The 23650-nt window shown below is 38.7% G+C and overlaps 1 protein-coding gene across 1 annotated transcript in view; it reads left to right on the top strand.

Annotated features, from left to right (window-relative positions):
• The window catches only part of DDX10 (DEAD-box helicase 10), a 289033-nt gene that overhangs the window by 177684 nt on the left and 87699 nt on the right, over positions 1 to 23650 (top strand). The window contains exon 16 of the mRNA XM_059392880.1: positions 1328 to 1384. Coding sequence (XP_059248863.1) covers positions 1328 to 1384 — 57 coding nt within the window. The remainder of the gene's footprint in view (positions 1 to 1327; positions 1385 to 23650) is intronic.

Below are 23650 nucleotides of genomic sequence, written 5' to 3'. Positions count from 1 at the left end.
TTTTTGAGACTTCCAACATTTATGTTCACACTTTGTCTTTTTTTTTTTTTTTTTAAAGGAGTCTATAAACCTAGGTAAGGGGGATGGTAGGAATTGGCTGTCTTTCTCAATGCTGGAAGCAACAGAGCAGCCTCAGGTCTGCAGAGGATGTGTTAGGATTAGATTTGAATCTGGAGAATGTCGTGTATATGTACAATGTCCTGGTAAAGGCAGAGTGCCTGGGTTTATAAAACTTGTTAATTCTCACATTAGTAAATGCTGTAATAGCGAGTCATGGTCTTAAAAGGAAATTACTTGTTGTTTACTCAGCTTTCATGTTGACCTAGCAGTTCATTAAAATTTTTTACAAATATAAAACTTTGGATTGAGCCTAGTGTTTTTATTATTTCAACACTTTGTTTTTGAAGAGAAAGAGAGGTTTTTTATGTAAAACAAAATTCTTCTTGGGGTGCCTGGGTGGCTCAGATGGTTAAGCATTTGTCTTTGGCTTAGGTCATGATCTCAGGGGCCTGGGGTGGAGTCCCACATTGGACTCCCTGCTCAGCAGGGAGTCTGCTTCTCCCTCTCTCTGCCCCTCCCTCCTGCTTATGCATGTAGTCTCTCTCTCTTTCTCTCTCTCAAATAAAATCTTAAAACCCACAAAATTCTTTTCAACTTTAGCTCGGTTATTTTGTTTTAAATTTTAATATTGTACACCCTAATTTTTTCTTATTTTTAAAAATGTTAGTGTTGCATTTTTTTGCCTATTTTATGATCATTGAAAAACTAATGGGGCAATTATGAAACAACTTAATAAAATAACATGCTTTGTAAGAATGATCTTCCATTGTTCTTTGTTTCAGAAAATGTTCCTTTTCTAAGAATGGATTTCATATCCTTTATAAATTTTCCTTTTAGAGAAAAAGGGAAGTAGTCACTAATGCATTTATCCTAATAACTGACATTGATTATATATCTGTCATATGTCAGACATCATGCCAAGCACTTATGCATAGTATTTTATATAATTCTTATGCCAATTTTATGAACTGTGTGTTCCTGTTATCTTCATGTTTCAGTGAGAAAGTGAATTACAAAATCTAAATAAGTTGCCCCAAATTGCAAAGCTATTAAGTGGTAGAACTGTGATCCAATTCCAGATCTGTTTGACACATACTTAACAATTATGATTACTTATGCCAAGCCCATCACGGGCACCCAGTAAATATTTATTAAAAATGAATGTCAGGTATTAGTTGGCTTTAAAATAAATGCCAAGAATGTGTAATCTGATTTATGTGTAATAAATAGAAGTACATATGCTGCTAATTTCCCCCCTTTTTTATAGGAGAAAAGGCTGAAGGAAAGGGAAGCCAGAAGAGAAGCCAGTAAGAGACAAGCAAAGGTAAGGATTGATACTTTTTATGAAAAAAATGTTGGTAGCATTGAGTGGGATTTAAAAACTCTGCTTTTCTCTATGCATTTTATATTTATTTATACATCTTGTCATTCAAATTGGATATACTTCTATGTGTGCCTGTCCTTTACTTTCTCCTGTTCCTTTCTTTCTTCTGTAATGCAGGAGGAAAGGTACATAAGATAATTTGTGTATTGGCCACTGTCCTACTACTCCCACCATCTTTTTCCATTCTATTTTGTGCCTATTAAATATGGAAGACTGTTGGCTTTGGGGGCCATGCTCGACAGGATTTTAAACCCTGCCATCCTTCGACTAGGCAGACAGCTATGTGGACCCAACTCAGTAACAGAGAACTCTGAAAGCACTGTTGCTTCAGTTCCTGGGAGCATGTGCCTTCACTATTTTCTGTAGACAAAAATGTTCAGCAAATAGATATGCACAGTATCACTCATATATTTCCTGTTGTGAACACCATCTCTGTGCAGCTATAATTTTTCTCTGGTGTGTTCGACACTGAGAAGGGCTGGGCTTCTGCATTCTGAGGGCATTAAGTACAAATGATTTCCTAGAACCAAGACCCAGTAACGTATGTCATTTTTCATGCCATGTCTCATTGTGCTATGCCTGACTAGCCATGATTTCTTCTTGGCAGTTAGCAAAGATCCGACTCCCTTGAGTAAGCCCTTAATATTCTTTGTCATTTTTTCCATGCTGGCCATAGCACTTAGAGAGCAAGTCAGAGATGATAACTCATTTTATAGTTCTGAAGTGGGAAGCAATTACTCTGCAGTGTAAGATGAAAAGACTGCTTATATTCAGTATTAAATATCACTCCTTCTTCAGAGGTGCCCGAAAACGAGAGCTGTAGTGTGTGCGGCTTGACTGTGAAATCAGGTGGCGGATTTTGCATGTGCTTTTAAAATGCAGGCGTGCACTGTCACAGCATAGAAATTACATCTTAGGGGCTATAGTGGGAAAAATTTAAATGTAAGAAGAAAACTTTAAATCTAGCGAAAGCATTTGATATTTATGAATATTGCATGCTCAGCATAAAACTAAACTTATTTCACTAAGATGCTCTTTTACTCCTGCACATAAAATTATAAGATGACAGCTGTAGTCTGCAGCCAGAAGAAGACCTGCTTACTGTATTCCCTTTGTGCGTATTCACGCATATTTGTGTGTATTACTAAAATGGTGTGTTTTACTCTTGTTGGCACTATGGCCTTCACCTGTGTGGTGGTTGGAGTCATGAATTGTTCTCACCTATGGGGCTGCCTCTTGAGCCTCTTCCTTCATCTTTCTGTAAATTGGTGCACAGACGGATTTGGTTTGATGCTCTGCCAACTGGGACATAAACAAAAAAGCTGGCAAGATCTGTCAGTTGGGTTTTTCCACTGGGCAGATCTCTGAAGGGAACTCCTCAAGCCCAGCCCACCCTCCTACTTCTTAACCCTTTAAATGTTCGTCCTCTATTTGTTCCTGACCTCTGGGAATGAGGACGCCTCATTTCTGTCCAACCACTAATGCTTGGACTGGAAATAAATGGAAGAGGTGCTGCAGCTGCCATGACTTCGCTGCAAGGCCAGGAGCCCTCAGTAAACAGAGGCTGTGCTTTGGTCATGCTCACAGCCTCAACTGATGGCTCACGGGTGGCAGCCCTCTTAAGAGTGATTTCAGAGGGATGAGGGGCCGGACTGTAGCCAGGACTCAGACATTCCACGAGGCACCAAGGACTGGCAGCAGTGACAGATTCAGGCTGACTGTTGGAGCCCTGAGCAATTAGTTTGGATCTACCTTTTTGCGGCTCATTTCTTTTCAAATGGAAGTGTTGGGATGAAGGCTCCCATGGCTTTCCAGGTGCCCCTGTGGAATCAGACCCAGAAGATGTTATTGGGAATGACTCTATAAAAAGAAGTGATGGCCCTGTGTTTTGTGATGTCTAAGAAGAAATGCGTGGTGTGAATTATCAGGTGTCCTTATTGTCTTTGTGCTTGTGCTTTAAATGATGGATAATTAAGTTTTAAAGTAAACTTTATCCCCTCTTTACTATATTTGCCCATAATCATTCTGTGACTTGTGGCTGTGCCTTCTGATGCCCTTTGGTCAGCTTCAGGCCAGAGTATCTTTCAGTTGCTGAACCTACAAGATAGCCACAAGATCCCTTAGTGCTAAAAGGAAATGGTCTTTGCAGACCTGCTGTACCTGGACTCTTAGTTGTACCCATTTAGAGAATCAGTGCACAGCAGCTGACAGTACGAGAAAGGGAGACTCCTGTGGCTCTTTTGACCTTGTTTTATGCTTCCTTCGGCCTCCTGTTACAGGAGGAGGAATGTAGAAGACACAGAATATTGTTTTTAATTCGAAAAAATAGTGTTCGAATGAAAGTTAATGGATCTGTCTTTATTTCCCCCCAAATGTGAAGGCTTAATGAATAATGTGAGGTTTCAGTTTTATAAATGATGATTGGTGGTTATCTCTTCCAACATAGTATTCCTAAGAAACATTGCTTTGAAGATGGGAGTACAGTGAAACAAAGTTGGAATGGACCTTTCAGCAATCTGCTGCTACTCTTTGTTAAAAGATAGGTCTGAGATTCGCATGGAAAATGTGACATGTAGGGCAAGAGGGGGAGGGAAACATAAAGTTGGAACCCCCGAGGTTTTCTGGGTGCCCAGGGCTTAGTGATATGGAAGATAGAGGTCTTTAAAGTATCAAAACTTGGTTTAGCAGAGAAATACTTGAACTGCAAAATGGACTTTTTACTTTACCAGAATGATGTGTGTTCTTACAACTTAGAAATTTTAAACTGAGATGTGGAAAAAACAGTTGTAGCCATGAGCAATAGATCCCATGGCTCCTTAGGCTCAGGGAAGTGACATAATCCTGGAAATACAGCTTCACCTCACCCTTCAGTGTGATTTCCTCACGAAATGTCTGGAATGGTTTTGCCAAAATGTAAAGAAGGGAAAAACAGTGCTGAAACTTGAGGAAATAGATCCCCAGAAATACCTCAGAAAGTAGAATTTATTAAACAGAAGCATGATGTTGGTAAAAGTAAACACTGAGTGTGGAGGAATAAAGAGTAGGAAGCAGCTCAGAGGCACTTAATCACCAGGAAATTACACGTGGCCTGAACATATTACAGATGCTTATAGTCATTTGTTAAGTGTGGGGAAAAATTTTTTATAAAAGATTTTAATTAATTAATTAATTAATTAATTTGACAGACAGATCACAAGTAGTCAGGCAGATAGAGAGAGGGGAAGCAGGCTCCCCGCTGAGCAGAGAGCCCCATGTGGGGCTCGATCCCAGGACCCTGGGATCATGACCTGAGCTGAAGGCAGAGGCTCTAACCCACAGAGCCACCCAGGCGCCCCGCGTGGGGAAAATTTTATCAAAATAACTAATTATGTCCTTTGTTTTGAGGTTGAAGTTTTACAGTCGTAAACTTCAGCTGAATTTTCTCTAGTTTTTATTGCCTTACTTAATAAGGCAATAAAGTGACCCTGGGACACTTTATATATTTGGTTAACAAATAGTGGACATAGGAAACAGTTTTTTGGATACTTGAGGTGGTATCAATTAGTTCTTTGAAGATATAGGATCCAAAAAAGTAGGAGTTGTGTAACTTTAGAACGTGAGTAGACCTGAGATGGTCTGGAGTGGTTTCCTCGTCTACTAGTCTATCATATCTTTTTTTCTGGCCACTAATAGTTTTACACAGATAAGTTGTATATATTCATTCTGAGAGGACCATTTATTTATTTATTTATTTATTTATTGACTTTGGAATATCCTTTTACTTATGAAATAATGATGATTTTAAGAAGTCATCATTACTCGACAGAGTGAAAATCCTCTGTCAGTCCTTTGAAATCTTATTTGAACTTTTCCTGGTCCATGACATTGATGAATGTGGCCTCCACTGAGCTCCTCCAGTAGTTTGGGTTGTGAACAGTACACTGAGTGCCTAGGTGTTCTATGGAGGTGTTTGGGACAGGACCCTGAGCTTCCACTCTGCCTTCATTCAGAGCAGCTCCATCTTTTCCTTCATGTATACTAAGCTTCCCAGGGAGCTTTTGTTTGAAACAGTGGCTCTACTTAAGTACATACATACTTAATATTAAATAAATTAAGTCTAAAAGCAAGTAAATGACTTACCGCCGTCACTGACTTCCTTGGTGGCAGAAATGATGGTGTGCTTGGCTCTCTGCATCCTCATTCCCTGTTACTGTTACTGCTCCATGGTCCTCGATACAATAATTTTTACCCCTTTTGTTTTATATCATTTTTCTTTAAAACCTGGCTTAGGTACGTGAGCTAGCAGCGGCTTATAGAAAATGACTAGTAGCAATCTATGAAACGAGAACTCAGCTGGCACTAGGAAGTGGGCTGTCTCCATGTTGCTAGGTGACCCCTGACATGTTGTTTCTCCTTCTGGCTTCTTCTTACCATGTGTCAGATGAAGGGAGTAGATGACATAGTCACTTGTAATCATATTTACATTTTTGTGCTCCCATACGTATCTTAGGCGAGATACGTAACAAAAATGTCTGTATTGTACTCAGTGCAGTTCCTAATATGGGACCTCAGCCTTTCTCAACATTCATGGGAGAACTCCTTTGTTTTCTTTCACATCTTACTGCAGTCTTACCAGCTGAAGGATTATCTTTCCTTACAGAACTACAAATAGACATTAATTAATGATGGTAATGGTCATTCCTAGGTCTTAAGCCTCTGCATTTATTCCTTTTTGGCAGTATCTTATTGACTGACACCAAGTTAAAATTTTTCACTTTGGGGGGAAATTTCTCCTTGTTCCATCTATTTTATATAACCCTTGCACCCCCTCCCATTTTCCTCTTTTTTTTCTGACATTTCATATTTTTGAGAATTTACTGGTCTTTTTCTTTGTTTTCTAATTCGGTTAGGATTTCAAGGGCTCTAGAGGGTCAGTTTATTTTGAACCAAGCAACTTTTGATAAAACTAAAAGCAAGATAATGGAAACATAAGTTTGTTTATAGTCCCAGTTTCCAGAGAAAGCAAAGGTCCTCCCTTAAAGTAAATTGCTCTCACATTTGAAGGGACTGAACCCTTCTAGGCTGCCCTTTGCTGCCCTGATACAATCACTTACTTAATGGTGCCCTAAATGAGTCATTCTCTTTCTCTAAGCAAACTGCTCAAATAATACCTTGTTTTAGTGCTATAATAAGACCCATTATGCTGTCCTTCTACTTTTTAAATAAATAACAGAGTCTTTTAGATGACATGCTTTTTCCCTTTAATATCAACCTAAGTGAGCAATGAAAGCCAAATAGCTTTACTTTTATTATGATTCTAGTATTGATTTGGTTTTGCATCGAAATTAATGTAATGACCCTTTTCTTTTCCTTTCTTTTTTTCCCCCTCTTCTCTTTTTATTTCTTTCCTTTCATTTCCTTTTTTCTTCCTTTTTCTCTTTTCTTTTCCTTTCCTTTCCCTTCCTTTCCTTTTCTTTTCTTTTCCTTCCCACTCTTCCCCTCCTTGCCCTTCCCTTCCCTTTCTCTTTGTTTCTTGATAATGAAGAAGGAGATTACTAAAATGGAACTTTTAACTATGTACATCACTTAAGAGATGTTTTCAGTCTCCCATTGTCAGAGAATTGTCCTCTAGTCATGAAGATTTAAAGTTAACTGTGGGACAAAGAACATTGCTGGTTATAATACTTCCATATGGTGAATACATGCTTTTCTTCTAAGACTCACCTTTAGGTCCTCCCTTTTATGAACACTTTTCTGACCACCGTAGATAAAATGGACCTTCGTTTTTAAAACTCCCACTTCAGTCTTCTGTATGCAGCTTCTGATGGTTTATGGCACTTAGTTGGATACGTGTCTGTCTTTCCTGCTCAGTTCTAAGTACTGTTCTTGGTGTCTTCCTCTCGGGGTGTTTCATGATAAGCACTTGATAAATGTTTGAATGAACGACTGAGTGGGTGAAGGAATGGCTTAATGGGATACAGGGCACAGACTTAAACGTTCTTTTAAAGTATTGTTTATTGCCGTAAGACACATAAGTTTCACTGTTTTAGCCGTCTCTAAGTGCACTGTTTGGCGTTAATTCCATTCACATTGCTGTACATCCACCACCACTCCCCATTTCCAGAACCTCATCCTGGACGAAGATCTGTGCCTGTGAAATAGTAACTCTCCATTCCCACCTCCCCACTCCCACCCCAGAATACAAACCTTTAAAGAGAAGACTCTTATATTCCATATCATTATTTTTTTTTTTTAAGATTTTTTTTTTAATTTATTTGTCAGAGAGAGAGAGGGAGAGAGAGCGAGCACAGGCAGACAAAATGGCAGGCAGAGGCAGAGGGAGAAGCAGGCTCCCTGCCGAGCAAGGAGCCTGCCGTGGGACTCGACCCCAGGACGCTGGGATCATGACCTAAGCCGAAGGCAGCTGCTTAACCAACTGAGCCACCCAGGCGTCCCGTATATCATTATTTTTTAAATGAGAAAGTGAAGGGTTTTTATGAGTAGGTGCTTCTTCCAAGATCTTACAGTTAAATAACTGGCTACAGTAAACTCCAGACCTCTGGATGCTTATGTGTGTGTTTTTCATTCTACCTTAAACTCCCTTCCCCCTAGTATAACAATACAGGAAATACCAAAGAGCACTGTAATTTAGAATATTATTAGATTTAAGGTGTCATGTATAAAAATAAAAGAAAAGCAAGTTATTAATATCATATTCTCAGTCACACAGAGACTATAACTCAAGTAATACTGAAAGTTTCAGTAACATCAATGTTGTTTATCAAAAAGATTTTGGTAAAGAATATCTATCTCCCTTTTTTTCTGTAGAATACATAGGAATTGTAATAGGAGCTTGAATTTGGGATACAATTTATATGGACGCTGTAAAATATAACAGTAATTAGCAGCTGCTGTCATACGTTGATTGTATGCTGTTTACAAATACTGCAATTAAAGAAAGGCTCTATGTGCATTATTGTTTTAAACCTCACAAATAGCACCATGAGTTAAGTGGTAGTTATTATCTTCATTTTGTTAATGAGGAAGTTGAGGCTTAGGAAGTTTATGCAGCTTTCCGAAGATCACAGAACTGGGCTATAGCAGAGTCTAAACTCAGTCTGCTGTACAGGACTCAGCCTGGACAAGCAAGCATTGGGCCATGCTGTTACCTCATTTCCAAAGGAGTAAAGAGCATAAAGAATATGAGAATCTTAAAAGCTAAAGCAGACATTGGAAATAAACAGATTTTTTTCTCCTGAAGTCGCCCTTTTTATCTGCATTTAGTTCCATCTTACAGTAGGTACTAAGAAACAGCCTTTGGCTGTTAGAGAGTAGTGTTGATTTCCTATTAGTTTCTATATATCACCGTAATCTCATTAACAGTCTTTTCTTATGAATGAACTATTATGAAATAAATTACCATTATTTTCAGCCTTGGAGATCAGTTAAACATGCCATATTCTTCTTTACTTCTTTTATACAAGTTTTTCTCTCCCTGGGCTATCCTCTCCTTCCTTGGTTTTTACCCCAGCACTGTTTTCCTTTTTGAAGACTGTTCTACCCCCTTTAGGCAGATATAGGCATTTCTTTCTGCTCTACTATACTCTTTATACATTATTTTGCTTTGATTCTTGGTGATTTTTTTTTCTCATCTGTAAACTCTTTGAGATCAGCAACTGAGTTTTTTCATAGTAGCTGGCACATAGTAAATGCTTGTAAGTTTTTATTGAATCAAGGAAATGCAGGCATGTTCATTCTTACAGTTTAGTGTTTACATGTTAATGCCGTGTAAGTCACAGTCTCTTTGATACCCAGGGGCTGGGCCCATAGAATAGGGTAGAGTTGCAATACACATTTAAATTTGTGCCAGATGGTATGCTCTTCACGGTGCTGCTCCTTGTTTATCACCACTTCAAACAAATCCATTAACCTGTACTAAGGTTATAGGTCTTAATATTAAAACAGAATGTAATGAATTGCAAGTGGTCAGCATCTCTTTAGAATATTTGACCAATATTCAGTTTGCTAAGAATTTGATAATCTTAAAGGTTGAAATGTCCTAATACGTACTTAATGGTTTTCCTTTTCTTCTGTTCTTTTATCTAGTTTAGAATATACAAAGCTCCTGTACCTTAACGGTGATAGAAGTGATAGTCTGTAGCAGTTTGGTCCTGATTTTCACCTTCTCTGTTGACTTTGGAGCCTTAACCTCATAAAAGTTGTAACTTCACTCTGTCATCTAGTACCTTGCTCATAAATATTTGTTGATCGACCAAAACAGGGAATTCTGTTAAAACTTCTCTGTTGGCAGCATTGTGGTGAATATTGTATTTGGTGGTCTTGAACATGGTTTGCCTAAATAATTAGAACCTAATTCACATGTGGTTAGACCGTGAGAAAGCTAAGACTCAGATCCAGGTCTGTGTCTACCTCCTAATTTATAACCACTGAGAGCTGAGCAGTGGGTTTTAAGATTAAGGGTGATTATAGACCTGTACTTTGCCAGCTGTGAGCCCCAAGAACAAGAAGGAATTTTTCAGAAAACAAGTCAGGGTTGTTGCTTTTAAACTTGCAATGCAATTCCTGGTTAATATGAGACAATTTTTGAGAGAGCATTTTAATGACTAATTCAGGTGTTTCTTCTAATACTTCTTAAGGAATGTTGTTTCTTTTGTAGAGCATGCAAAATAAAATGTTATAACCAGTTAACAGTTTAGGAAAAATAGTCTCAAAACACATTTGAATATGAGATGCCTAAAAAAGCACTTGTGTGCTTATGTGCTTGCTCTCCCTCTCTCTCTCTCTCTCGTGTGTGTGTGTATGTGTGTGTGTATCGGTACATACTTATATATGTATATATTATCCCTTTCTAGGTATTAATGGTAATTGTATTGTTAAATGTCTAATGGACTCTAGTCATTTGGTTGGTCATTTAGGTCCATTACAATACATTAGGACTCTGAGTTCAGATTGGACCAAAACAGAATAAGTCAATCTCTCTGGTGCATTTTAACTCAGTTGTGCTTTATTATGCTTAATACCAAGTTAGAGATAATTTGACATTTATATGCTTGAGTTGGTGGGTTGTAGAAACATCTCTGACAGAACAAATTAACTGTCTGAATTATTGTGGTCAGTTGGTAATTATGTGGTCATTAACACATACCCTCCTTTGTAGAAGCTGTTGTGAGCATGTGTACAGGTGTGTGGCCATCTTGATTATGGAGGCTGATGCTTAGAATCATTGATCCATATTTTTATATGTATTACCATTCACTAATAATGTGCATGAAAACGTTGGCTATAAAGCTTTTAGTGTCTTTTGGGAGATTATACTGTCATAATTTCTTACAGTTTACAAAAATCACAAATTACTGGCGTGGAAAATGTGCACGTGGGTTCTTTTCTCCTTTCTTGTTAATATTATGCTTCACAACACCAAATCCTTTCATTTATACTGGGAAATAGAGAATTACCATATATCTTGATTTTAATGATTCTCAGAGTGTGGTACAAGAATCTGTGTGGGTTCTCCATGTTATTGCTAGAGATTTTTTCAAATTCTCATAAATATCCCCAAATGAATTATTTATAACATATATATCACATATATCTCATATGTATTATAAATATATACACACACATATATATGTATAATTACTTAAAAGTATATAATGGCTGTTAAGATGATCAAAATATGAATTTGTATTACTAAATTCATAGTACCTTTTTGTCTTTTCTTAAATGACACACCAAATGTAGAGTTGTCACCTTGTACACGGTTTAGTGCTCAATGTCATCTTTTATCAGAAGAGGTAGAAATCAGAATGGTGTGTAAACAGCTCCAGCCATACTTGTAACACTTAGAATTTAAGACCAGCTGTGGCAGGGAGAACAGAGAGGAAGAGGATGCCGGTATTTCTTAAGAAGGCTGTCCTCAGTCTCTTAAATGAGGAAGTTGGGTAAAGGGAATAATAAAAACAAAAAAGAAATGGAATACAGGAAAAAGAAAATGGGGATATGTTTTATGCTCAGTCCTAAAGATTTTGGAGATGGGTAAGAGAATGAAGCTGATTCCCAGTTTTCAAGTATTTCTCGTATCCACTAGTGCAGTGTGAAATACTTTTTTTGTGAATAAGGAAAGCTCTTTTGGGGGATGAACTTTAACTCGCCTTGGTGTTGGGAGTGAGCTGTAGAGTGGCCATGTTTTCCTGTCCCTTTTCGAAGCCGTAAAGACTTGTGTTGGAGAGAACTGTAAGCCAGTGTTCGAAAGAGAAAAGTGGCTAGAAGAATTTTGTTCCTGGAGATAATCAAATATACTGAAAATAGCATTGAGGACTTGTTTTTCTTTTCTTTTTTTTTTTTTTTTTAAAGATTTTATTTATTTATTTGACAGAGAGAGAGATCACAAATAGGCAGAGAGACAGACAGAGAGAGAGATGAGGAGAAGCAGGCTCCCTGCTGAGCAGAGAGCCCAATGCGGGACTCGATCCCAGGCCCCTGGGATCATGACCTGAGCTGAAGGCAGAGGCTCAACCCACTGAGCCACCCAGGCGCCCCAGAGGACTTGTTTTTCTTATGGACACCTTTTTTTTCCCCCCAATCCTCTAATGAATTTTATATGAAATGCTTTGTGACCATAAAGCTCTAATTAGGTAATCTTACTGTTGTTATTCTTATAGTTATTGTTACCAGCAACATTAACTAATTTCCTATTTCCCACGTGTTCTTTTTTTGGGTAAAGTTGTAGCCAAGTGTCTGCAGTGTTTTGTACTGGAATATCTTTCCCTTTGCTTAGTAGATCTTTATTATTGCTATATATTACAAGATCCAAAGGTTTCTTGACTTGAAGAGAACTATAGCATTTCCTGTTTATAGACTATGTTGTAGATTGTTGACAGCACTACAGTGTTTTATCCTTTTCAAAATGCTTCTGTCAAGGTTTATCGATTTATGTAATAAGTGGAAGCATTACAGTCATCTGACAGTTGCAAAAGCTTTACTACAGAGAAGCTAGGTAAATAAGTGACTTGGTTAAGGTCATACACCTAATTTAGAAGGTTAAAAAAAACCCTCTGGTTTCTGTTTCAGGATCTGAAAGGCAGAAGAGGTCTTCTGGTAATGTTGAAGGGTTTATCTGTTTCCTGTCCTTCAGATTGTACATTAATAAATCTCAGCCTGATTGCCTTGAGCATTATCTACAGTGTTCAGGAGAAAGTGGTATTAAATTATGAGGTCTGGAACTTATCTCTGCTTCTTGTCCTAAATCACTACATATTTAGCTGCAAAATCACAGCATTCCTCTAAGCTTTACTTTTCCTGATGAATAGCACAACTCCTTGGGAGAGATGTTTAGCAGTGTCTGCAAAGCTGGACTTATGCTACCTAGGGCTCCACACTTGCCCTCTTAGGTATAAACCCAAGAGGAATGCAGAGATGTTGCCTAAAAAGATGCTTCTAGAGTAGCTTATTTATAATCCTCAGGTTTTGGAACTAACCCACATTGAAGAGTAGATAAATTCTGCATACGGATACAATGGAATATTATATACAGTTATGAATTATTACTACATGCAGTAACAAGGACAAATTTTACAAGTAATTTTTTTTAAGTTTTTATTTATTTATTTGAGAGAGAGAGAGGGTGAGAGCATGAGTAGGGAGCAGGCACAGGTACAGGGAAAAGCAGACTCCCCGTTGAGCAGGGAGCCCAATGTGGGACTCCATCCCAGTATCCCAGGGATCATGACCTAAGCTGAAGGCAGACACTTAACTGACTGAGCCACCCAGGTGCCCCAAATTTTCCAAATATTGAGCAAAATAAGCCAGACACAAAAGAGTAAATACTATGGTATTCCATTTATATGAAGTTCTTTTGTTTGTTTTAAAGTAAAACCAACATTGGGGATTAGACAGGATAATGGGGTTACCTTTGGAGAAAAGAGGGAATTATTACTGAGAAAAATATTTGAGGGGGAATGCTGGAGAACTTGGGAATGTTCTGAGTTCTTATTTTGGGTGGTAGATATATAGGGGTATTCTCTTTATGAAATTTCATCAAGCTTTATGCTTATAATTTGTTGTACTTTCCTGAATGTATGTCATACTTAAAAAGGTTATCTTGGAAAATGGCGTGGTATACTAGATCTCTATATGTGCTTTCAGTCTACATGTTTTAATTTGTAGATTTAGGAATATATAGGGTATTTGAATAGTACTTATAACCCCAGAACTATTGGGAGCCTTTATCCCTCGAGTCATCCATGTTTTATGAAAGCTATGGAAGAAAATTAATAATTTATGTCCTTCAAATAATACATTTCCTTTTTAAATCTCCTTGTTCCAAGAAGATATATTTTACCTCCTAAAACTCATAAAACAATTTCTCCAAAATGAGAAAATAATATTCTTATGATTCCCATGCAAATTAGAAAGAAAAATGGATATTTTCTAAAAGGGGCATAGTGCATTGTGCCCTTCAGACACCTTTAACCTCCTCACCACCCCAGTGGATTTTCCAGTTTCTACATCAAATTGTTGGGCGTTTGTTGGTTTGTTTTTAAAGATTGTATTTATTTATTTGACAGAGAGATCACAAGTAGGCAGAGAGAGGGGGAAGCAGACTCCCCTCTGAGCAGAGAGCCCGATGCGGGGCTCTATCCCAGGACCCTGAGACCACGACCTGAGCTGAAGGCAGCCACCCAGGTGCCCCAATTGTTGGGGTTTTAGTGGCCTTAGAATGTTGTCTAGTTCTCTACTGTTCCTGCCAGCTGAGAGAACCCTGAGAGCTGTTGAAATTGGACTTTTTTTCACACAGTGAACACAAGGGTTGATGAAATGGACATTGGTACAAATGGTCCCTGCTTCTACTGTCTTAACTTCATAAATTGGAATGTGTGCATAACTGTCCGCAGAAATTGAGAAATATTCAGAACTTGAAGGCTTATTTAATCAAAGAAGTTATTATTTTCCCATAAGTAGGCTCAAGGAGGAAGTAGGCTTTGTTACCGTAGCTTTGTTTTATCTTACTTCTGGATCAAATGTTAAGCTTTGAAAATGCTGCTGAAGTAGTGTATTCATGACCCAAAAGTTCCTTTATCAAGAATCATATTGCTTGTCTGTCTTTGGACTATAATCACTGCTAGAACTAAGACTGATTTTTTTATTTTACCCATCTTGATTTTCAGCTGTATACATCAGTTTTCCTCCTTATTACATACACATTGGATTTTTATTTCATAAAGTCCTCTCATTTCCTTCAGTTGGAAATGATATACACTCTCAAGCTTATCCATTTATTTATATTAGTGCAGCTTTCTTTGGAAATGAGGAAGTATATTGTCATAGGGCATCAGCTTCATTGAAGTGGTTTTAACATGATTCTTATCTAAATTCTAAACATGACTGCTATTGATTGCTGCTTCCTGGCATCCATCTAGGCCTGAGATTTTTGCCCTAATTAGTATAGCTGACACATGGTATTTTTGTGGTGTTCCTTTGAAGATAACAGAAAGTGAAAGAAAGAAAAAATACTAAGTCCTATCTAAGTAAAAGAGAAAATTAAAAGTGAATGATAGTACAGTGTACACTGTGAGTTCATCAGTAATGTTAGATCAGAGATTGGGGGCTTAAGGTCAGCTTTTAGCACTAACTGCCAAGTTGTTAGAGCTTTCCCCCAAAGAGCATGAGATTTGGAAATGAAAGACCCAGGGTCCGTTCTTTCCAGTAAGCTCCAGACTCCAGGGCCGCCATCTTTCTGCTGAGCCTCATTTTCTTCTTTTGTAGAATAACAGCAGTGATGTTGCCTGTGTTGTCAGTCTTCCAGGTCTTGTGCAGACAATAACTGTATAAAGGCTTGGTAAGCTATGAGTCACTCTAAAGAATGTTAGCCGTCATTATCAGTGTTATTATATGTTGCCTTTTTAGCAGGCTTGTCTGGAATTAGCCAAGATCTAAACCAGTAGCTCAGCCAAGCCTGGAGTGTGTTAAATCCACATCACTGAAGGTTGTCTCAAAGTGCAGCTACTTAGCTCCTCCTCGGCCTCTTCCCTCGGAATCTCTGGGGCAGAGGGCTTATAGGCATGTGTTCCTGCAGTATATGTGTGTATAATTAAGGTATGTCCTTTAAGAGCCATCGTCCAAAGCCAGATGCACACTTTTGTACTTGCATACAATCCTGAGCTGCTAAGCCTTTTCTATTTTTGGTTTGGCTTATGCCACTGTGGCAGAGTGTCTGTTTGAAACACATGCATAAATGCAAGCTTAGTCTCTTGAGTCAGTCTGTAACCCAGCATGACCAGCTCTAGTTCTCCCTCAGTGTGTCTGACTTCATGTAGATTGGCATCAGAGAAAAATCTGCTTTGTTCTTGCCCTGAAATCTCATGCACAGCCTCTAAACTGATGCTGGGGTATATGGGAATGAGATTATGAGAGCTGTGTTGTCCACAACGTTGTAAAAGATAGAGACCACGAGGATTTGGCTTCTCCGTGCCAAATACACAGAAGTTCTAGGTTTGTTCAGCTCATTGGAGGAGAGAGAGAGGCCTGGAAGTGACTACACTGGGAGGAAGTGGCTCTGGTTTGTTAGGTAGAATCGGTGTTTGGAGGACCTAGAGGATCCAGTGGGCTGGGAGCCTGATTTCTGTGCCACCAGTAGATCACTTTGTGGCCTTGAGCACATTTCTCTACTTGCTTGAAGTGTTTTGGGCTGGAAGTTCTGCTTGGCGCCTTTCACCTCTATAATTCTGATGTCCTTTTTCATTCAGGAGCTGATCAATCATTCTCTATCATTTTTAGATCCTTTCTAACCTTCCCACATAATTCTGGCAGGTGCATTGTCTATTCTGTGTAGTATCTTCACCAGTGAGGCTCAGGTCGTGATCTCAGGGTCATGTAATTGAGCCGCTCATTGGGCCGCTTGGGGGGGAAGTCTGCTTGAGATTCTTTCTTCCTCTCCCTTTGCCCCTTCCATTCATGTTCTTGCTCTCTCTCACTCTCAAATAAATAAATTTTAAAGGAAAAAAAAAAAGAAATACACCAAGATTGCAGCCTTTATAGGGTAAGGGGTTTGACCGGCGCTCTTGGGGTTTGCGCAAGCATATGATATGAGAAGGTTTTTACTGGCATAAAGCGGAATAGCAAGAGCTAGGAAGGAGAAAGTTGGCAGATCACAGAGGATCTTGAAGGCTTCGTTAAAGATATGGGTTGACTCAGGAGAGTGTGGGGATGTGGTGAAGATTTTGTGGAGAGGTTCAGTGTCAGTGGTAGCATGACCCTAGAAATAGTCATTCATTTAATTCATACATATTTCTTGAGTGCCTACTGTGTGTGATTGAACATAATTCCAAGATAGAATTAACCTCCCCTTAAGGAACTACAAATCTAATGGAAAACATTTTAAAGTAGTTCCGCATAATGAATGCTATGGACAAGTTTTGTGAGGTATGTCCATGTATAATGCTTGAAGCCAAAGGGGAAGAAATGAAGCATTTATATTGTGCTTTCCATGTGTCAGAGACCATTTCACGTGCTTTCCATGGATTTTTTAAAATGTATTTTAGTATATGAACTTTAGCCTTTGAAGTTATAGATGATAATATTGTCATCCCCATTTAATAGATGAAGAAATTTCAGCATAGGAAGGTTGTACACTTTGTTGTCTGTAGTGATTGAGGATTCCAGTGTAGTGTGAATCCAGAGAGTGGATGAGAGAGAGCCAGGTGACAAATCCTTGGGAACAGTATTCTCTGAAGTGTAGGCAGATAAAAAGCATTCAGGACAAATGAAAAGATAGTAGTAGACAGATTAGAGGAGAGGAAGGGAAATTGGTATGTTGGTCTATGAAGTATTAAGAGAGAATTTAAAGAAGGGCCTGGTTAAGAGTGTTTAAATACTACAGAAAGAAGAAATAAGAGGAGAACTGAAAACAGACAGGGCTTGATGATTAGAATATCATTATGATCTTTCTTATCAGGATTAGTTTTATTTGCTTCGCGTGGTTGGATTTCAGGGCTTGGACAGCTCGGGAAATCAGGAGACCATTTTAGTTGCTGAGATGTTAAGAAATGATGGCGTGTGTATCACAATGAGTGTAAGAATAATGAGGAAAGATTGTTTTGTTCATGGGATTTAAGAATAAACTGTTAAAAATCGGTGACAGATGGGGGGACTGGGAAAGAGAAGTCAGATTGCCCTGAGGTGTCCTAAACTTGGCACCTCTCACACACTGACTGCATTAGGGAGTGGAAAGATTGGTAACAGAGGGCCATTTTTAATAGCCAGTATTAAACAGCTGTGTAGCATACAACTGTGCTAAGGCATTTTATTTAGTACTCACAGGTAGGTATTCTCAACACAGTTTGACAGATGAGGGACCTACAGCTTAAAGAAATTAAATATATTTGCCCTAGGACTGACATTTAGTAAGTGACTATCTGAGTCTCAAATCTTGCACTTAACTTCTGTTCAGACAGGCAGATCTAGTAAAAGAGATAAAATACGGGACATGATTATAGTAGCAGAACCACTCATGGGTGAACAAGGTGCAAACAATTCAGAAGTTGGAGAGGTTGTTTCTGACTTAACAGGATTCAAAAAAGAGAGCATCCCAGTAAGATGCAGCAATAAATCAGGTTAAGTGTTCTTGAATGTCCATTACTTGTAATGTACCATAGAAATATTATATTGACAGTAAGTGGGCTTGAATATACTAAGTTGGCATCAAACAGAAGCCGGGAGCTTTAAATCACAAGTTATTACCAACAGAATTTTCTGGGGGTAAGGTAGAGATTGTCAAAGTGGGGAGGAGTACAGGTTGAGGCTGGAAATAGAGGACCTTGACTGTTATAGCAAATAGGATGTACTTTGTTAGTGCGTGGCAGAACGCCCTGAGGAATTGAGAACATAAGCATGCTTATGAATGCCGCTCAGGTTGTGACATTTTTGCATATGTATAGATTGAATAGTCGGAGTGGAAAGTTGGAACTTTGAAGAATGAACCAAAACTTCATTTAATTCTTCACTTTGGGAGGGTTTAGTATACATTTAAACAAATAATTAATTTTAAAAATTGAAAGTTAATGTCATCACTGATACAGTACCCCACTTTTTTGAAATTTGACCACCATAGTAAAAAAACCAGTAAAACCAGGAGTGAACAAAAAGCTTCTGGCCCACCTGTGTAGGAGTTGCAGGACCTGGGCACTGAGCACATGCATTCTGGCTGCAGGGAAGGCCTGCACCCCTTCCACACTGATGTGCATTGTAGTCACATTCTAACCTGGTTTGTGGGTTATGGAGCTACAGACGGTAAATAGCAAAGTAGAACAGGTAGTTTGTTAAAGGACACTCCCCTGTTTAATCAGTGAAATGAGATCCCTATCAGCAAGGAACAATAATAGCAAAACAAACAGATGGCATGATTGAGAAACACCGTGGTTTGGGGACGGAGAGCCCTCAGGAGTCCCAGCAGACCCAGAGGACACCGTTCTGCTCCAGTCCTGGTGGTTGTGATTTTTGCCCTCAGACATCAAGGAAATATGAAGTTACGTTTCTTCTCCGGGCAGCCTCCGTATGTGGTTTGATGTAAAGGCGTCTTTCATATGAGTAGTAGCTTGGGACACAAGGCAATTGGAAACTCCTAACTTTATAGATATCATGGCTTGGTATGCACTGGGTTCATTTTTCTTTTGCCTCCAGCTTAAGTCTATTGATATTACTTTACTTTGTCATATGGGCTTGCAGGCAGAAAGGAAGAAAAGGCAGAGAAAGTCTTGTGGTGCCTCATCCCATGTGGTACCCAGGAGTTTGATCTGTGATTCATAGGAGCACTGTGAGATGGCTCGTTGTGACATTACCTCCATTTTTCAGATAAGGAGAGGAGACCCAGAAAGTTGAAGCGGAAGGGCACAGGGAGTGTGATGGGTGTGGCCCGCCGGTGGAAGGCCATGAAGTGCCGCCAAGGAGGGAGGGGGTCACGGCAGGCTTTTCCCTGCTTTCCTGCAGGCACCCTCAAGTAGAAACTCATTTTACATCTCTTCCCAGTAACAAGTGCACACAACATTGAAAGGTAAATTTCACAGAAAGATACTTAAACTTATCATGGGTCATATACTCATTCTATTTTTTTTTTTTTAAATGATAGTCACTGTCTACCCAGTGACTTCCTGACTCACTCATGAGTTGAGATGTGGATTCTTTTTTTTTTTTTTAAGATTTTATTTATTTATTTGACAGATATCACAAGTAGGCAGAGAGGCAGGCAGAGAGAGAGGAAGGGAAGCAGGCTCCCCGCTGAGCAGAGAGAGCCCTATGCGGGGGCTTGATCCCAGGACCCTGGGATCATGACCTGAGCTGAAGGCAGAGATTTAACCCACTGAGCCACCCAGGCGCCCCTGAGATGTGCATTCTGATCAACACTGGTCTCCTGTGACCTGGAAGTGGGTTATTTTATGAGGCGGAAAGCCAGAGGAATGTTTACAGTGATTCTGTGGCATGTGTTCTCAAGTGCCCGGCCAAGGAACTTGCCTTAACCTAACAGGCAACAAAAAGTACTTGAAGAATTTGTGTCAGGGTGATAACATGATTATGTCCTTGTGCCTGAATAGGATGGTAATTCCCTAACAAGGTCTGTAATAATTCATGATTAACTTTTACGTACCTTATTTAACTTGTTCTCAACAGTAACCTTCAGAGGGAGGGAAAATGAAGTATTTACTGCCTTCATGCAGATGAAGAAACTGAGGTTTACAAAAGTAAAGCCTTGTCTCAAGTTTAAAGTCACAGCTGGGAATTAAGATCACTTTTTCTGACTGCTAGATCAATGAGTAGGCGGGAGAGCTTAGCCAACTGGCCTTTTCAAAAGTCTGGGTAAGAGAGAATGATAGTGATGGAGTGGAAGGGAGGTGTCAGATGCAGAATTCAAGGAAAACCCAAAGAACTGCTTGAAGAATTTACTTTTATGTTGAAAGCCGTATGGATGGATCCTGAACTCTGATTCTTTTTCGAGATAGTTTTTTGGTTATGTTGTAAAATTCCAGGCCATTTACCCAGCAAGGACAGGGTGTAAAGTTACCATCATGTTCTGTCACAGCCTGTGATAGTTTTCATCACTCACTTTCTCTTTGGAAGGAACTGGATTGAGAAAGCATTTTCCATTGTTTAATGTTCAGAGCTGAAAATACTGATGTTTAAACTTTAGAAACATCTCATTTGGAATAAGACATGTCAGCAGGTCTTCTGTCAAGTGCGAATTGTTACAGAGGTGCCTGAGTTTTTCCTTTTTGTTGCAATTTATTCTGTATTTTCATTGATAAACTTTTATTAACATTTGATTTTCAAAAATATCTTACCCCTCTGAAAGCCACTAAAAGAATATTAAGTTTGGCTGCACCTTTCACTCTGAACAGACTGCAGATTAGTCTGAAATGCATGAATGAAGGCATGAACGCTTAAATATATTTGTATGCAAGTAAACTTTAAAATCTCCATTTTGTAGTTTCTGATCTTTAATTCTGCCCAAAGCATTTTTATTTCTTTCAAGAAAAGTTTGATGTATTTGATATATATTCTTTTTTTTAAAAAAATAATACTTTCGGTAAAATGTGTTATTTTTTAAAGGTCATTATTAAAATTTTGACGATTGAGATTTTTAGATTCATTATAGAGGATTATGGTAAAATGTGTATATTAATTAAGAGAAGGTTAAAGTTGAAAAACTTCTGTCATCATTTGCCTGTCTCTTCTTGCCTATAAACCTGGGAGTCATTTTTAGCCTCTTCTGTACTCATCATATGCAATTAAGCATCAAGTTCTCTTGATTCTATTTTAAAAATCCCTCTCCGGCTAATAGGCACTGTTCCCTGAGACCAGTGCTCTTATAATCAACTGCCTATTGGACGTCTCCACTGGAATTTTTAGTTGGAATCTTAGGTTTAATGTGGCCAAATTCAAACCCCAATTTTTATCTCCCCAGTTTTTTTTCCCGTGGTCTTCCTCATCTGAGGAAATGACTATTCCATCCTTCCTCTTGCTCAGGAGAGGCCTTGGAGATGCCCTTAGCGTCTCACTTTTAAACTCTTTTACAATTAATCAGTAAATCCTGTTGCCTTTACCTTCCAAATGATCCAGAAAAATTGATGAATCCAAGGTAAGACTACAGTTTAGTTAGTAGTAGTATGCCAGGGTTGGTTCCTAGTTGTGACAAATATTCCATAAGATGTTAATAATTGGGGAAAGGATGAGGAATATATGCAGACTCTCTACTCTCTTAGCAAAGTTACTGTAAATCTAAAATTACTTAAAAACACTTTCTTAGTAAAATCCAGAATCCAGCCAATTTGTAATGTCCCCATTACTATCATTTCCGTCCAAGTCACCATCATCTCTACCGTGGTCTAGTAATTTTAATAACCTTCTGACTAGCCTGCTTGTCTTCCTTCTCTCATCCTTCTCGCCTGCCCCTTCAACCCAGTTTATTCTTAGTGTGGTAGCCAGAATGAGCCTTTAAACGTAGGTCCTGTCATATCAACCCTCCGCTCCGAACCCAACCCTCAAAGGGCCCCTGATAGCTTTTTGTTTCCCTGATCCCTTTACCTTCCTTCCTGCACTCTCTTATTTATTCTGTTTTTCTCCATGGTGCTTACCTGCACCAGACAGTGCATAAAGGTGTGCCAGTTGCTGTTGCATGTCTCACCCCCACTAGAATGTGAGCTCCTTGGCAGGTATCTCACTGATGTCTAGACCAGTACCCAGCAAACACCAGGCAGTTCGTACTTAATGAGTAAGTGAGCAAAGCAGTCCCTTGTTTGAGCTCTTACACTGCCAGAGCAGTGATGTGCAGAATTACAGTGTGCTTTTATTGGGAGGCACAATAACTTGGGGGATGTTTCAGGTTCATTTCAGAAGAAGAAAAATAAAACAAAATGAAAACAAGGAGAGGGGACTAGAAAGCAGTGTTATTGGGCCTACATGGGAATTAACTAAATATAAGCAATTTCTGACTGTACACTTTATGTCTCCAAGTTCACTTGTAAGCTGGAGCATTTATTTTCCACTAGAAAACACGTTACACACCAGAGCTGGTTTCCATTATTACTTGGAGTGACCATGTAAAGTACCCTACACACAGGACACTTAAGAGAGTAAAAACAGGTGCAGTGAATTACTTTGCCTGAATACCTGGTCCTTGCCAAACCCAGTCCGTAGGGTCACCCTTGTTATAATCCACAGGGTCCTTTCCCCTGACCTCTTGAGAAGGTCATTTTGAGCTCTCCTGGAGGTCTAGAACACCAGAATATGCTTCTGCTGATGGAAGATACAAATTGTAATGCAATGAATGCTACAATTTGTTTCCTCTCTCCTTTCCTTTCCAGCACACTCATTACCCTAGCCCTGAGAGGGGAAAATCTTTTCCCTCCACTGTTCTAGAATTTAGAATACATTTAACTCTCCCTCCCCTGTAAAATCTATAGACCCAAATCCCAACTCCATGCTTTCCAGTCCCCAAAATTTAAAAAAAAGGTTGAGCTTTGATGATGGATGACTGTGTCACCCTTACTTATGTGTAAAGGAGTTTGTTAAGTACTAAGAAATTTAAACAGTTAACAAATGGTTGCATTAATAGTAGTGATTTACTAAAATAACATACTTTACAACATTCTGGATTTAGTTAACAATTTTGCAGTTATCTCGTTTCTTCCTTTCGTACAACATGAGATTGACAGTTGAGATTTTTAACCATCTTGTCAAATGTTCCTGTGAATACCAAACTCTGGTATAATGTTATATCAACAAGATAAATCACAACTGTGTAAGAGATTGATGACTAATTATGATCAAAGTGAACTTAATTTTACATAATTGATTTTCCATTAAGTGGTTATTTGCCCTGCATATCCTTTAAGATCATTGTGTTCTATTTTAATGTGTGTAAAACAAGCAGTTTCTTTACTATGTTCAGCTCTTTGAGAGAAAAGCAAGCTAGTATAAGCGTAAGATATTTAGGAAAACAGTCCTCATTTCCTTAAAATGAGCACTTACGTAAGTGAGAGTAGGGTACAGCCTATAAAAAGTATTGAGTTGCACAGAACTAGGGATACTTTGAGATAATATTCTCCCCAGGTTTAGACAGCTTTGGTTTGCAAAACAAACTTGTTTTGACAGCAAAAATATGAGTACATTTTGGTTCAGTATGCTAGCTTCTTAACTGATTTCTATTATTTCTGGCAT

Source organism: Mustela nigripes, chromosome 1, assembly GCF_022355385.1.
Source record: "Mustela nigripes isolate SB6536 chromosome 1, MUSNIG.SB6536, whole genome shotgun sequence".
Classification (NCBI taxonomy): domain Eukaryota; kingdom Metazoa; phylum Chordata; class Mammalia; order Carnivora; family Mustelidae; genus Mustela; species Mustela nigripes.
The sequence above is the reverse complement of the archived record's forward strand: the minus strand, read 5'-3'. Positions and strand labels throughout refer to the sequence as shown.